At 43.5% G+C, this 16,044-nt stretch overlaps 1 protein-coding gene across 4 annotated transcripts in view; it reads right to left on the bottom strand.

Moving 5' to 3' along the window:
* The window catches only part of LOC144762126 (phosphofurin acidic cluster sorting protein 2-like), a 642,794-nt gene that overhangs the window by 6,258 nt on the left and 620,492 nt on the right, over positions 1 to 16,044 (bottom strand). For all 4 annotated transcript variants that reach the window (XM_078647259.1, XM_078647257.1, XM_078647258.1 and 1 more), the window contains one exon: positions 10,521 to 10,634. In XM_078647259.1, coding sequence (XP_078503385.1) covers positions 10,521 to 10,634 — 114 coding nt within the window. The remainder of the gene's footprint in view (positions 1 to 10,520; positions 10,635 to 16,044) is intronic.

The following is a 16,044-nucleotide window of genomic DNA, read 5'->3' as shown; positions in this document are numbered from 1 at the left end:
GGTGCATTACTTGGCCAAAGGGCATCGCTCTGCATTCATGATGTCCAAATGGTTCTATGAAGGCTGTTTTTCAGTCATCCCCTTCTTTATTTGTGGGAGATGACAGGCTCCCCCTAGAACCCATTTGGCAAAACACTGAGTCTCACAAACCAACAGGAAGGGGATATCGTTCCTTGATGTTGACTGTTTAACTCTCTGTAGTCAATACATGGATGAAGGTCACCTGTCTTTTTGGGCACAAGGAATAATGGAACCCCTGCTAGTGAGTGAAAAGGAACAATCATCCCGTTGGCAAGATTTCCAGCGGTATTCCTTAAATGTTTATTTTACTCTTTTAATAGCCACATCAGTCTCTCTGTGGCACAGTTAAATAGCCTGTTCGATGAAAGAAAACAAGAGTGTAGGTTTTAAAAACACACAACAAAGTCCATATAATGACTTGGTACAGAGGAAAAATATACAATATTACCAACATCCTGTTAAGTATTGCACTTGATGCAGCTATCCTTTAGTTCCCAATTGCAACTTGTAGTAAAGCAAGATGCATTGCTGTATTCTGAAGTCACTGCAATAGACTGTATTTCACAATTTGTCTGTGTATGACGATGCAGAAAAAGAATAGCAAATATGATAGGAGGATTTGTTATAGGCAGAAGGCTGAAAGACAAAGTCTCCTGGTCTTCCCAAAAGTCTATTTGTAATATGAGATGTGTTCTATGAAAAGACCTGACCACAAAGGGGATCAGCCGATCATCTGTACCAAGCCAATGGTCTTCTTAGAATAATGATTTAGCATCTGTGTAGCCACCCAAGATTTGATTAAATCAGGTAAGGTAAAAAACAGGGAACTCATATTAGTACACCAATTATTTCCTCCATCCTTGAAAGCCCTTCGAAATAGAATACCAAGAGTTCGCTCTATCCAAAATGTCTCTGCAGCCAACTGATTGAATTGTATGCAATTCATCAATTTTCCTTGTTGAACATTTCATAGTGCTTGTTCTGTAAAGAAGTTCACATCCGGCTTGACAAACATGCCCTTACGAGTTTTTAGAAAGAGCGACAACGGACATAGTTGACACCAACATGGTTCCTCAGGCTAGGGCTATACTTGTAAGGCTACCATTGCAGCACCTGTCCTCATAAAACTGCACATAAAGGAAAGCGAAGTGGAACCTAAGGACATCTATGAACTCTTTAACATTGGTTGGATACTCTGCAAAGCGCTCTTCAGGTATATAAGGTAAATCCACATGAACGGCTAGTGGTATTCTTAATGCAGCACTCTTGTTATGTAACTAATGTAACTCAGAAGCCTGCTTCCATAGAGCAGTGTTATATATTTATAATAGGAAGAGGTGTGGCGCCGCGGCCAGGGCGACTGACACTGGAATCTAGGGACCACGGTTCGATCCCCGGCTCCGGCGGCAGGTTAGCCCAGCACCATGTGACTCTGGGCAATAGCTCGCTTAATCTTCCCGACGGCCCCCAGCGCCTAGAGACCCTTACGGGTGATTGTGCGCTTTACAAATGTGGACTTTACTTTTATATTTGAGCTTTTATTTCTTTTAGGTGCTCCTTGCGTTGTGACTTTGCTTAACTGCTCACTGAGGCATCGCACCATATGACTAGTTATTCATTTGCAATGGCTAATGTTCATTATTATGCACAACTGTGTATTACATGTAATGTGTGTTTTGATTGCATGATTCTAGCTTTATACATTTAGATAGCCGGGCCTAGAAAAGCCATACAAGTGAATTCCCACGTTCTATCTCTCATTATGTGACATTATGGTCACAAGGTTTATGTTTCTCAAAATAAATTAACGGGATGGTATAAGGAGCTGTCCACAGCCCTTTCAGAGAGAGATGGATCTTCAAAGACATTTCAGATAGTAAAGCATCGAGGCTCAGAGCGCCCCCTCAGCAACATCATCATCTCAGAAACCGCCTGGGCTTTAAAATGGAAAATAGATGAAGTTCAGGCACACATGTTTGTTGACAATTAAATACTGAATCGTCATTATGGCAAACGTTTGATGTATGTAGGGAGGGATGCTTAAACTGCACTGCCTAATATGCGGTTTGCTTTCACAATATTTACATTCTGTGCTTTTGTGTGTTGTACAGTGTTACTGATTTCTGCAGTTCTACTCCTACATTTATTCTGCATTAAAATTAGATTTAAATAAAGGACCACATGTATCAATATTATGAATAGTGATTACCTAATTTTGATTCACAGGTAATCGCTATTCCTAATGAATGAAACGCCATGAGTTTCATTTTGCAATTCCTAAGGGGTTGTAAATCGACCTACCTCATTAATATTAATGACGCAGGTCGCAATCTGTGAGCCGTTAGGAACTGCCACAATCATAGGGATGGTGGCCTGCTGGGGTCAGCACACCACCGTGTCCGTGATTGATTTTAAATAAAGCAATCATTTTTTTTTAAATGCAGCCCGTTTTCTTACAGGAAAACTGATTGCGTTTAAAAGACAAAAATGAAAAGTTTTTTTTCTATTGTTTTAAGAGACCACTGCCTGCTCTTAAAAAATATTTGCGCCACCATTCACAAAGGGGAAGGCGTCCCAAAGGGACCCCATCCCATTTGCGAATGGGTTACCATCAGATTGAATCTTATGGTAAAGTGTGTATGTTTTACGACCGGTAATTGGTCGCAAAACGTTCATACATACCACTGCAATTTGATATTTGGAAGGGACGCCCTAAACACGTACCTTCCAAATACCGAATTGTAAACCCATTTTGCAATTTGGGTACAGGTTATCGAATCGCTAAATAGAAGTTGGTACATTGGAAAAGCCTTTTTTGCGTTCACAAGCGGGACGATTCTGCAAATTGTTTGCGTGCGTGTCCTGGTGACGAAAGGCTGTAAAAAGCAATAACAATACATTACAAGTCCTGACAATGTTTGTCAAGGAGAATACAATTATCTTCAGGAAAGCAGAGGGAAATGCGTGGGACATCCTTTGTCTGTTTCTTCCTTTCAAGCTGCTAAGTTGGTCCATGCCCCTTAGAAGAAGGATTTACCGGGTTGAGTCACATAATACTTGTGAAAACCTAACATGGCACCCAACTCATACGCTGCATGTCTGAGTGAGTCCTTCCAATTCTTACTGGTGCGGAGTCGTCTGTCATGGTATTGCCTGGCCCTCCCTCAGCTTGGATAGAAACTCCCTGGTTTTGTGGGTTGGTTCAGCTCTTGTATAAATAAGGATGGATGTTGGGGGTCTCAACGATAACGTGCCTCTCTTTCAAGTAGTTAACAATGACAAAAGACCAGACACCGTATTGTACTCGGCAATGAATTCTCACACATGTACACGATCAGTGTAAAATGCTCACAGGACTGGACGTTTATACAAGTTTAGTAAGTATAAAATACCGGGCAGCCCTCACTTGACATGGCTACTGGGTTCTTTAGTCAGAACACAGTGCCTAAATCACAATATCTTATGGCATTCACATTTGATGGAACCCAATATGCGTAAATGTGATAACCAAAGTGTATAAAACTGGCCAGATTAATCTGCAGTGAGAATAATAGAAATTCTACAAGAACACCCCTACGTCGTACATTGATTACATACGTCAGCGCCAGGATATCCTCTCGAGAGATAGTGCACTTTACAAACCTGCATGATGTGTATTTTACAGGCAAAGACTTTCGTTAACATTTAGAAAAGACAGAGAGTAGTGGCTATTTTAGCCCAACACTGGTAAAAAAGAAACTTCAGTTAATGAAATATTGTCTTCCTTAGCATAATATTTTAAGTGTATGAATTATACATTGAAGGCAAAGAACGCGCACCAAGTTTCGTGCAGAAATATACTACGTTGCTACGTGAATACATTTTGAAAATTACAATCCATAATTGAATTCCTGAATTTTAGAAGGGCTTATCCGCCATATAAGGTGAAACTTTATACGGTTTAATGTCAACCACCTTATATGAAAAGAAACACAGAGATATGAATATGACTATCTTATGTGGGCTACAAGCAGACAGATATTTGCAAATTGGATCATAACAAATACTTCATTATCAGGGTAATTCTAAGCAGATCAAGCTACAGATATGTTTTATTCAACGAGGGGCAAACCACTCCATTAGCCTACAAATCCCAATTACACCCAACAGCTGAGGAGCAATTCACTCTGACTGAGAACATTATGAAAGCTGTGAAGTCTGACTATGCAGAGACAGGCCAGAAGCCAGTTGGGGTCAGCTGACACATTTTCAAAGCATCTGGGAGAGACATGTTTCAGGCATAGGAGCCCTGGATGTTGTTTTTCAAGGCTAAACCCTCAATAATTTTTTTATGCAAGCCCCATTGTCACGCGACCGAGAAAAACTTTCAGCGTTCCTAGAAGGGGCCCAAGCCCTCTTGAACACAGCTGACAGTACCAGTATCAGAAGATCAGAAGTGGACATGTTGCTATTCAACAATGTTTCTGCTACAGATATACTCAGGATGGTTCAGACCAGGTCTAGATTTAAAGACGGTCAATACCTTCATTCCTCATCGGACTTTCAAGATGACAACTAAAGCAGGGAGACTTCAATGCATCCATGGGCCTGCTAGATGCTAGCTTCATGTGCCAAGGCACAAATCATCCCAGAAATTCTTAAGAGTTTGTGTCCAAGAACAGAATTATCAATATTCAGGTCCTCCCATCTGGATTGGCAACAGCATCAAGGGTGTACACAAAACTCTAACCCCAGAGCCAGGTAGATTACATTCTTTGGGAATTTCTCTTGTTTCTTACCTCAAAGACTTACAGCGCCTTGAGACCCTCACAGGTGAGTAGCGCGCTTTACAAACCCCTGATTGATTGATTGATTGAAGACTCTTTTTGATTGCGTCTCATTCTTTTCCTAAGGCTTCGAAAGATGTGACAATGGTGATCGAGGTCCTAAAATTGTGCACCTAGTTCTGCTAGTTGTTTGAAGTGTTCCTGAGTATAGTCACAGGTGAGGACTGGGTGAAGAAGTTATAGGGGGATGGGGGTGATGACGACCCCGTTACTGACCGATAATCTTCATTACTCTCATTACTCCGACTCCAGCTCATCGCCACAGTCCTAGTTGGCCCTCCCTTCCTCGCGGATGGGTGGGTTTAAATAGCAAGTGTTTCTTTTCTTTTCTCAGGTTGGTTATTAACAGGGAACGCCTCAGGGCCACCCCGCTAGTGAAGGACACAGCAAGAAACAGCGGGTGAACGTCTTGGTAGTTTTCTACTTGGAAAGGGAAACGGGAGGGAACTCCACAAGAAACGAATGAGACGAGGAAGACAAAGGGAGAAAGTAAAAAAGGTCAACGCTTTGAGAAACCACAAGAAGGCTGATGACGTGACCAGACGGGTCTGGTGGCTCAGTGGACTAATGCTTCCACTGCAGGGGCAGTGAGGTATCGTTAGTGCGGGCTATAAATACACGATGTGTATATTAGAGACTTACTGCTAAGCCATTGCTCTTCCAAGATGGCGCTAAGATTTCGCCGTGAAGATTAGTCCTTTGATGTGATTAAGGACCTTCTCAGTAGCACAGTGATTGTTAAGTCCTCTCTTAGTAGCGGCATATCTCGACGTCATTTACGTTGTAGGACGAATGCGATAGGGCACCGGCCCCGCTTCCGAGATCACGTGATAGTGACGGTGACGCGGCCGATTAGTCCTTGGTTTGTTTTTACAAACCGAAACCAGGTGCCTCCGTTTGATTGATTTTGGCGCAAGAATGTCGGCGAAAGTCTTAGTATATATAGAGCTTCTGAAAACGGTGCATCACACTCGTGAAGGCGAGATGTTTGGTGCACGACGCTGATGGAGACGAATGCAGGATGAAACAGGTAAGCAGGTGAAAGTCCTGTAAAAATACTAGCATACTATTTCGGGATAGTTAGAATGTATTAGATAGTTTCAGTGAGACTGGCACCGGTATTTTCTGACATGTATCGTGGAGCAGAGTATAATGCCTTTGCGTACGAGGGACTATAAAAAAGATTGGGAATTCTACGTCAGCTCCCTTACTAGAGAAACTAAGGGTAGATCAGTGGAAAGGCTAGCAGGATAACATTGTAGATCTTAAGGAATGAGGTTTGCAATATTGTGGAAAATACACAAGGAAAAATAATTCATTTTTCCGCACCTTTTCAGTGGATTGATGAATGGTATGTGGCCTGAAATTTCATGAAGTTGGACTACTTGTGCATAGAGGAAGTGCCAACAAACATAAAGGAATATAAGATATTATTTCAAGGTACTTACAAGGGCCAAACCATAATAATAAAGAAAGTTCAATCTTTGTTATCAGATCTGCTGTGTAGTTAAACTAGTCTCCGTTACTTTTTATGCATAGGTTTAAACACTATATGTATGAAGCAAATTCGCATTCGCAAACTCCGAAATTCGCAATTTGCAAAATGGTAAGTATAAAGGAAAATCTGGTGCAAAATAAGGAATCGCAAAATTTGCGATTCCTTATTTTGCAATTGCATTTAAGGAATCGCAATTTTTGCGATTCCTTAAATGCAATGAATGAAGCAAAAACAATTGCAAATTGTCCTTAAGGAATCGCAAATTACCACCAACTTCAAGTTGGTGGTAATTTGCGAATTCCTTGAAAAATGTACATTTTTGCATTTTTCAAAGTGCAATGTGAGGCACATACATGCCCTTAGGGCATGTATGTGCGCCACATGTGCACCTATGCTTATTTTAGGGGTGCAACAGGGTGTCCTTTTGACACCCTTGAAATTATTCTCAATTTGCAATTTTCAAATTGCGAATCGCAAAACTGAGAATACCTTCCCATTCATTCCTGTGGGCCTCCTGGCCCATAGAAATGAATGGGAAAGTATTCCTTAATTGCGATTCGCAATTTGCTAATCGCAATTAAGGAATACTAAGAATTCGCAAACAAATTGCGAATTTGTACATACATACCAATTTACGATTCTGAAATAACGATTTCTAAAAAATCGCTATTTCAGAATTGCAAATGGGTACCGTGATACATATGGCCCTATTTGATAGACTCTGAGAGCTGCCTACACGGGCCAAAGAAAGACAGGATCTGGGACGTTTCCGCCCTAATCAAAACATTTAAGGTTTTAAGGTTTCAAAAGAAAGGGTTGCAAAGTAATGTTTTTCGAGGGGCGATCGGTGTTAGAATTGTTCTTTCCTCCATCCTTCAGTGTGAATCTGGAAAGAACCAGGGTGGCTAAAATCAGGATAGGATTGAAGCTTCTTCGCCTCCCTTACAAGATATCTAAGGTAATAGGGGTGAAAGCTCGGGGTTTGTGGATGTAAACCGACTCACCTTGAGAATAGGTGATAGAATTCCTTTTTACTCTATTTACTCTGTAGGTGACAAATCTGTGGTTGTTGCATCACTAGAATCTGGAGAGTTTTGTGAAACCTTTGGAGGCTCCTAAACGTAATATGGAAGATCCAACTATGAGTACGTTTTGATGTAAACCATGAAATAGAGAATGAGAAGTATGACAGAGATTAGTGATGACTGCTAATATACCCAGATACTCAGTTAACCCCTTCTCTGCGGGGGTAATTCCCCCGCTGTGCTGGGGGGTCAGGGGCGCGCACAGCGCCCCGTGCTGATGACGAGCTGAGCTCGTCATCAACCACAGTGCTCGTGTGCTGATGACGAGCTCAGCTCGTCACGGCCACGCCCGTTCCTTAGAACGCTCAGCACAGCAGGGGAATTATCCCTGCGTGTGAGCGTTCTAACGGCCATGACGAGCTGAGCTCGTCATCAGCACACGAGCACCGTGGCTGATGACGAGCTCAGCTCGTCATCAGCATGGGAAGGGTTAAAGGGGGCAAATGAACTCGTTTTTTGCCCTGAGTAGGTGAAGGCAAATTGGAGTTTAAGTATCTGTGTTTTCTTTTTTAAATGGATAGGATTCACTTGTGTATTTGGGTAAAAGGTGGCATTCAAGCGGATATTGTTCATATGATTGTTGTACTTGTTGATCGGTTCAAACAATGTCTTTTTCATATGTGTCATGGGCATAAATCAAATGTGGAGTTTTCATATACCTCTCTGCAGGTAATTTCAGGGTATAGAGAACATAGATTGACATATCGGGCGGGTCCTGATGAAGGTGGTTTCTATCGCTGTTACCTTCCACCGAAACGCGTTGACCAAGTCCTTTCAAAATCCCACTGACTACAGGGGTTATATATTGGGCAATAGACAAAACATCAACAAAAGTGTTAACGTGTCCAGCTGTACGTGGTTGTGATTGTGTATGAGTGAGAGAGAGTGTTGTGTTTGGTTCAGTTCTCGAACTGGTGATATGTGTATTTATATGTGTATTAATATAGGAATAATGAATTGTGTATTATGATCTATTGATGACAACAATGTATTTTGTGGTGAGAAAACATTTTTAAAACGGAAAATAATTATATGAAAAGAAGTGTCCTAAAAAAAAAAAAAAAATGTAAATAAAAAAAATGAGAAAGTAAAACAAATGTGTCGTAGTATGGTTATGCCCATGTAATTAGAGGTAACCCGAAAAATTAGGAGGTCACGAGGGAGTTGTTTCATTGTGTCTGCTTTCTTTTCCCCTCTTCTCCCTGACCTAAAAATGATAGCTCTAGAGGGGGTCCCATAAACTTTACTTGATCTTGAACTTACGAGACTTGCTCCTGCTCTGCTCCGTATTGTGAGATCTTGAACTTACAAGACTTTCTCCTGCTCCGCTCCATGTGAGGAGATCTTGAACTTACAAGACTTGCTCCTGCTCCGTGCTGCGAGATCTTGAACCTACAAGGCTTGCTCCTGCTACGTGTTGCGAGATCTTGAACTTACAAGACTTGCCCCGGCTCCGCTCCGTATTGTGAGATCTTGAACTTACAAGACTTGCCCGGGCTCCGTGTTGTGAGATCTTGAACTTACAAGACTTGCCCCGGCTCCGTGTTGTGAGATCTTGAACTTACAAGACTTGCTCCGGCTCCGTGTTGCGAGATCTTGAACTTACAAGACTTGCTCCGGCTCTGCTCCTTGTTGTGAGATCTTACACTTACAAGACTTGCTTTTGCTCTGCTCCGTGTGAGGAGATCTTGAACTTACAAGACTTGCTCCAGCTCTGCTCCGTATTGTAAGATCTTGAACTTACAAGACTTGCTCCGGCTCTGCTACGTGTTGCGAGATCTTACACTTACAATACTTGCTTTTGCTCTGCTCCTTGTGAGGAGATCTTGAACTTACAAGACTTGCTCCGGCTCCGTGTTGCGAGATCTTGAACTTACAAGACTTGCTTTTGCTCTGCTCCGTGTGAGGAGATCTTGAACTTACAAGACTTGCTCCTGCTCTGCTCCGTATTGTAAGATCGTGAACTTACAAGACTTGCTCCGGCTCTGCTCCGTGTTGCGAGATCTTGAACTTACAAGACTTGCCCCGGCTCCGCTCCGTGTGAGGAGATCTTGAACTTACAAGACTTGCTCGGGCTCTGCTCCGTGTTGCGAGATCTTGAACTTACAAGACTTGCCCCGGCTCCGCTCCGTGTGAGGAGATCTTGAACTTACAAGACTTGCCCCGGCTCCGCTCCGTGTGAGGAGATCTTGAACTTACAAGACTTGCTCCGGCTCCGTGTTGCGAGATCTTGAACTTAAAAGACTTGCTCCTGCTCTGCTCCATATTGTGAGATCTTGAACTTACAAGACTTGCTCCGGCTCTGCTCCTTGTTGTGAGATCTTACACTTACAAGACTTGCTTTTGCTCTGCTCCTTGTGAGGAGATCTTAAACTTACAAGACTTGCTTATGCTCTGCGTGATTTCTCTTTTACAAATCTCTGATCTACTTACTACCTTAATAACTGGTTGCCACTTGTACAGCAGCAAGGTTAATAACTTTGAATCTACTGGCCCATCTTTTGGCCTCTTCATCGCATTTCCCTCTTTATGGCAGGAGGGTACTCCACCTTCTTTGCGTCTGTATCAGTACAGCACCTCGTGGTTATGACTTCCTACTCACCTCGCACATTACCAACCCTTCTTCATCGTCACCCGGTACTTTATCCCACTCTATCTCTTCAGACAGACCCCTCACTCATGTTTCTCGACTTCTTGCACTCACTCACCTTCCAGTAGGATCCTTTTACTCCTTCCACAGTAGAATACCTTTGGTTTCCAACTTCATACAGATGTTTTACTTATGCAATGATCACTGTGCCTTACGTTCTACGCTTGTGCTAGCCTCACAGCATGGCTTTCATCCACTCGTCCCTGTTTCTTAAGTCATGTTTTTTCCAATCACAATCATCACACAACGTTCAGTTTTACTCCTCGCAGCATCATGACAGTTTCTAAGGTTTCTTCCCTACTACTCAAGGTGCAGCATGGTATGTGTCCCCTACCCAAGAGCTCCTTTCTGCCCTGGCGGCCCCCCACCACTCATGGTGCACCAAGGTGTTTCAGTCACCCATAAAGTACGGCACATCTCATTTCTTCCTCAGTACTCACCACGCAACATAGTGTTCTGGTTCTTGGCCGTACAGATGAGCCGACTGATGCCTTCGATGATTTGACTCTTGGATTCCAGCTCTTTTTCCTTCTGCTTCTTACTCAAGAACATCACTGCTCACAAGAGAGAACAAGGTCACATGTTATTATGGTTGGTTCACCGGCCTCTCCATGGGACACTGGCGGTCGATGAGGAGTGACAAGATCTAGAGACACCCGTACACCCGCATATATACATGTACTTGACTGGTAGCAGACATATGTGAGAGATGAGACTGGTGGAGGGCAGTATGTGAGGGATGAGACTGGTGGAGAACAGTACGTGAGGGATGAGACTGTGGAGGGCCGTATGTGACCGATGAGACTGGCTGGATGGCACTAAGGGAGGGATGAGACTGGTGGACGACAGTATGTGAGGGATGAGACTGGTGGAGGAAAGTATCTGAGGGGTGAGACTGGGGAGGGCAGTATGTGAGGAATGAGACGTGTGGGGAACGGTATGTGAGGGATGAGACTGGTGGAGGAGAGTATGTGGGGGTTGAGGCCGATCAAGAACAGTATGTGAAGAATGAGACTGGTGAAGAACTGTATATGAGGCATGAAACTGGTGGAGGACAGTATGTGAGAGATGAAACTGGTGGAGGACAGTATGTGCGGCATGAAACTGCTGGGGAACAGTATGTGAGGAACGAGACTTGTGGAGGACAGTATGTGAGGGATGAGACTGGTGGAGGACAGTATGTGAGGGATGATGTGGAAAAGTAAATTTTGCCATGTTCTGTGTCCCTACGTGTCCTCCATCTTATGTTATGTGTGCATGATTAATATGCATATGTATTCCCCATGTTCGATTAAAGACGCAATTATAGTTGTGTCCATCTCTAGTATGCCAGTTTCCAGTTCTCGTGAAAGCTACGAGTATTAGGCCTATGTAAAGTTACGTTGCCACGTTTCTCAGTGTGCACGTTATTTCATTGAAAAGTCCCCGTTTCTAGGCCTCAAAAGGGCCTGGACACCAGATTCAGCTCCTGTCTCCTGTACCCTCGCTGAGGAGCGATACAGCCCCCACCTGTATCCTCGACCCTTCACTTACTTCCTGCCTCACAGTGCCCGGCTCGGCCTGGCTCTGCCTGTTAGTCTGCCAAGAGTATGTTATGATTCTAGTTATCAGTCCAGCCCTCCTTCTCTGCATTCCTAAGCTACTGAATCGCATCAATAGTTTCCGTCATTGTCTAGCCTTTACGTCTCCATGTAAGAGAAATACTGCATTTAATGGTCATTTCATATTCTTCATCACGCACTACATGTAGAATAATGCATGCTCCAGTCTTAGAGTCTGTTAGCCTTTACCCCGATAACTTTTAGTTTATATCAACATGTCCTCTAAACATCAGATACTAGATAGGGTTTAGGTACATGTCGCCCTGACTCTCCAGACTTCAGTCTCTACTCCTAGCACAGAGTTCATAGCCCCCAGCTTCTCCTAGTAACACGTCATTGTCAGTTTGCGCGCACCATTAGGTCAGAGGTCCCGGCTCCTTAGGTAGCCCCCTCCATGTTTCCGCCCCATTTATGACATATTCTGTTACGTTTACATCACATGTCTATGTACACGCCTCTTGTTACACCTACTTTCACCCTTATCTTTCGCGACTGCTATTGACCACACCCACTGCCCCGCCTACTGTATTCATTGTAATGCAACTGTTTTAATATATATACTTGTGTACTGTTATTAAATGTTACGCCGATCCTGATCCAGCCCCCGGCAGCGCTGCCATCCTATTCCTGTGCAGGTTGTCCTGTTCCTGTCCTTTATGCTGTATTAAACCTGCAAACTCCTACTACCTCGAATCTTGACTCTTATTTATTGAGCTATCTGTTATTACTATGTCCAGTAAAACCTAGATCCGGTATTATTTATTTATATACCACATAATGGCGCCCGAATAGGGACTTGCCCTTTCCCCACGCGCCGGTGAAGCCACGCCGGCCCCCTGACCCTCTGCAGCCGTGACGGAACCATACCGTGCACGTGCAGATATTTCTGCTTCAAGTATCCCTCAGGCCCACGGAGGAGACGGAGGTGGCGGTCCAGCATCCAGACGAGGCGGTGGAGGAACGCGGCGAGTCCCGACCAGAGCCCAAGCCGAGAGTCCGAGGTATCCGGAGGCCCACCCGTAACAGAAGTCCGAAGTTCGTCCGTCCGGCGTCAAAGCAGTCCAGTCCAGTCTGAGGCCTTCCGTTCTTGCTGCCCGGTGAGTACCATTGCTGGGGTAGTATCTAGACAGGGTCAGTCTAATTGACTCTGGTCCGTGGGTTGGTGGTACACAGACCCAAAACGAAGTGTCCACTTCGGTGGATGCGGGTCCTGACGTGTCTCTTTATGAGACCGGTAAGTTTCGTACTGTTTCAGCAGTACATCTAGTTTCTGTTCTAGTCAGTTCTGTTCTCGAGAAAATTCATGTATTCTGTTTTCAGTATTCCAGGTAGTATTCTGTTCGAACTGATATTTTAAATGTTCTTCATGTATTTTAATGTCGTGGTATGAATGTGGAGTAATTATCGTGTTCATTGTGTATTGTATTGTGTCTAGATTAACAGTTCAGTCATGCCTTAATTTCCAGACTACGTCAGTTAAGAACTAGAAAAGGTCTGTTAGAAGAAGCAGTTCCTGTCCCGCCTAGGGACAGTCCAGGTCATTTTATGTATCAGAAGCATGGCATAAGTGCCATATTATATCTAGATTTATGGGTAGAGTATACCAAACAGTTAGAAGAAAAGTATAGATGGCCCGTATCGGGTACATGGGATGCCGAGTGCATCATGCGAGTAGAAGAAGCATTATGGAAAAAGAAAGCCAGACAGTCACAGAAAGATGCCATCGAGTTATGGCGCAAAGAATCTCATAAAAGAACCGAAAAAGAAATCAGAAAGTCAGAATTAAGTAGAGAATCTTTAGAACGAGCCCAAGAAAAGGAACTAATCGAGATAGGTGAACGAGTCAAAACTGAACAGTCAGATAGACAGAGGCATGCCCTCATTAAGGGTATGTATCCTCTTCTTGCCGAGGGCTTGCCAAAAGCGACCCCGGAGGCATCCAGTAATTTTCCGCCACCATTAGTTCCGACTAAGCTACGTCACAAACCGACCGCAGCTGATATTTTCATCTCGTCCTACTTGGACGACACAGTTCCAGAATATGCAAATCCTGTTCCGCCAGTCCCTGTAAATAATGTAAATCCTGCTCCTCCAGACACCGGAGTACCTGCCACGGTACCCCCGGTTCAGCCCACATTACAATTTCCCACTCTGCCAGCACGAAGAGTATCAGTCGACGATTCCAGCATAGGGGCCGCAGGAGGAGGTCCTCCTGGTACCCCGCCACCACACCAACGTAGAACGTTGGCCGAGTTACATGAATGTGCGTTACAACGTACGCCCAAATTTAAGTCCGTTGCAGATATCCGACGAGCTCTTACTGAATGCCGCTATGATCCGGTTGCAGGTGATGATAGTACAGTAATATATTCCATCCGTGTAAGACGGGTGACCGGGTATTTAGACACCCTACCAGATATGAAAGGAGATCTAGACAGAATATATCGTTTCATCCGTACAGGGGATGATCCAGAAAGTATTGGTGAAGCCATGTCCCAAAGGAAAGCTGAGATCCAGCTCATGATATTAAAGTTTCTGATTAATTGTCTAATAAGAGAACAAGACTACCCGACTAAAGATCCGGCCGAAATGAGAATCCTGACAAGGTGGAGTGATAATATAGCCGAGGGTAAGCACAAGACTATCAGTAGTATAGAGAGTATGTACAAGAGAATTCGTAAAGAAATAATAAAGTTACATGAACAACGTAAAGCAGCACAAGTAAGCGAGAAAGAGAATGACTCTTCTACTGAAGAGGTAGAGGACGAGAATCCCGTCAGAATAGCGTATGTAGGAAAATCTAGATTTCCAGACCGACATTCACGTCTAGACTACAAGAAAACTGTTCCTCATCCAACACCAGAACAAGGTTCTCTAGAACAAGTATTTCAAGCTACCGATCACATTCTGAAATCACGAATCGGTTATAGTGAGTTAAGTACTATGCATGAACAAGAACTAGTCCGATCAGCAGTCCGATGGATTACTGATTCTACCACTTTTCCAGACGAAATAGTGGCACAAATGTTTCTGAAATTGCCCCCAGCCGAGCAACGACTGGTGGGTATGTATATGATCCAACACCTCATTACTCTGTATGAGGGTCAACATTCAGATCCAGGTCCGTTACATGATGTCCTGAACGAATTACTCCAGTATAAATGGAAAGGTTTAGGTACCGATTTAATTAGGATCATTCTAGAACAGCGCCACAAATATAGAACGTTTCTGAACCCGCATTTTGTTCATGTCTCACCCCCAGAAAGTAAACCCTTTTACATAGATAGACAGAATCCGTTACGAGAAGTACACCCAGTCAGGACAACAGATGGTGAAATACAACGAGTGTTTGTTTACACTCCGATTACCAAGATGGAACTCTTAGAGATGAAGAAATTAATTCCCTGTCATGACAAAGATCCAGCAGGGTTCCACCGAGAATTAAAAGACATGCTCCGTATGGGAGAATACACATATCCAGATATTATTAAAATGCTAAAAGTCCTGTTGCCCGCAGGGGTATATGAAAAACTCAAGGAAAAAGATTGGGAGGTGGGAGAGAAAAAGATCGATTGGGCAGTTCTAGAAGCTGAAGATAAGATACGAGTACCAGGTACCGGTCTAGGAGAGAAATGTAAAGAATTACCTGAATTATTGATACAAGTTTTGCCAAGATTATTAGCCACTAAAAAGGAAGACTGGGATGCAATCTCAGCCTGTAAACAGAAACAAGATGAAGACACTAGTGATTTTTATTCTAGATTTGAAAAATGTTTTATCATAAACAGTGGCCTCAAGACGAGTAGCGAGTCATACCCTCATCTTTTTGTTACTAAATTAGTCGAGAATTCGAGTCCACAAGTTAAGAATCGAGTTCTGAAAGTCGAAAGTACCTGGCAAGCTAATACCCCGTCCCAGATGTTACAGATGCTCCAGTACCACCAGAATAGAATCAGAGAAGAGCAAGATCATGAAAGAAAACGTATGAAAGACACGAAAATGAAAGTACTAGTTGCACAATCTGTTCCTCAAGACAGTCAGAAGAGGAGTACGAATCAAGCCAGTCATCCTGCAGTTCCCGTCAAAGGGACCTGCAATTATTGTAAACAGCCAGGTCATTTTATAAACGAGTGTGCAGTTCTAAAACACAATATAGCTACTGGTAAGACTAAAGAAAGACCACGTCCGCCTAGACAAGAACAAGTTTCACAGACTTCTCAGTCACAGAATGCACAACAGACAGTTCCAGCACCGCAGCCTATTGCTGCAACACAACATGTTACACAGCAGATGTACCAGTATGCACAGTCTGAGTATCCAGAGTATCAGCCATATTCATGAAACAGCCTAGAGAGGGAGGTAG

The sequence above is a fragment of the Lissotriton helveticus genome, chromosome 6 (genome assembly GCF_964261635.1).
Source record: "Lissotriton helveticus chromosome 6, aLisHel1.1, whole genome shotgun sequence".
NCBI classification, from domain to species: domain Eukaryota; kingdom Metazoa; phylum Chordata; class Amphibia; order Caudata; family Salamandridae; genus Lissotriton; species Lissotriton helveticus.
Note: the sequence above shows the minus strand (reverse complement) of the source record. Positions and strands in the feature narration are given on the sequence as shown.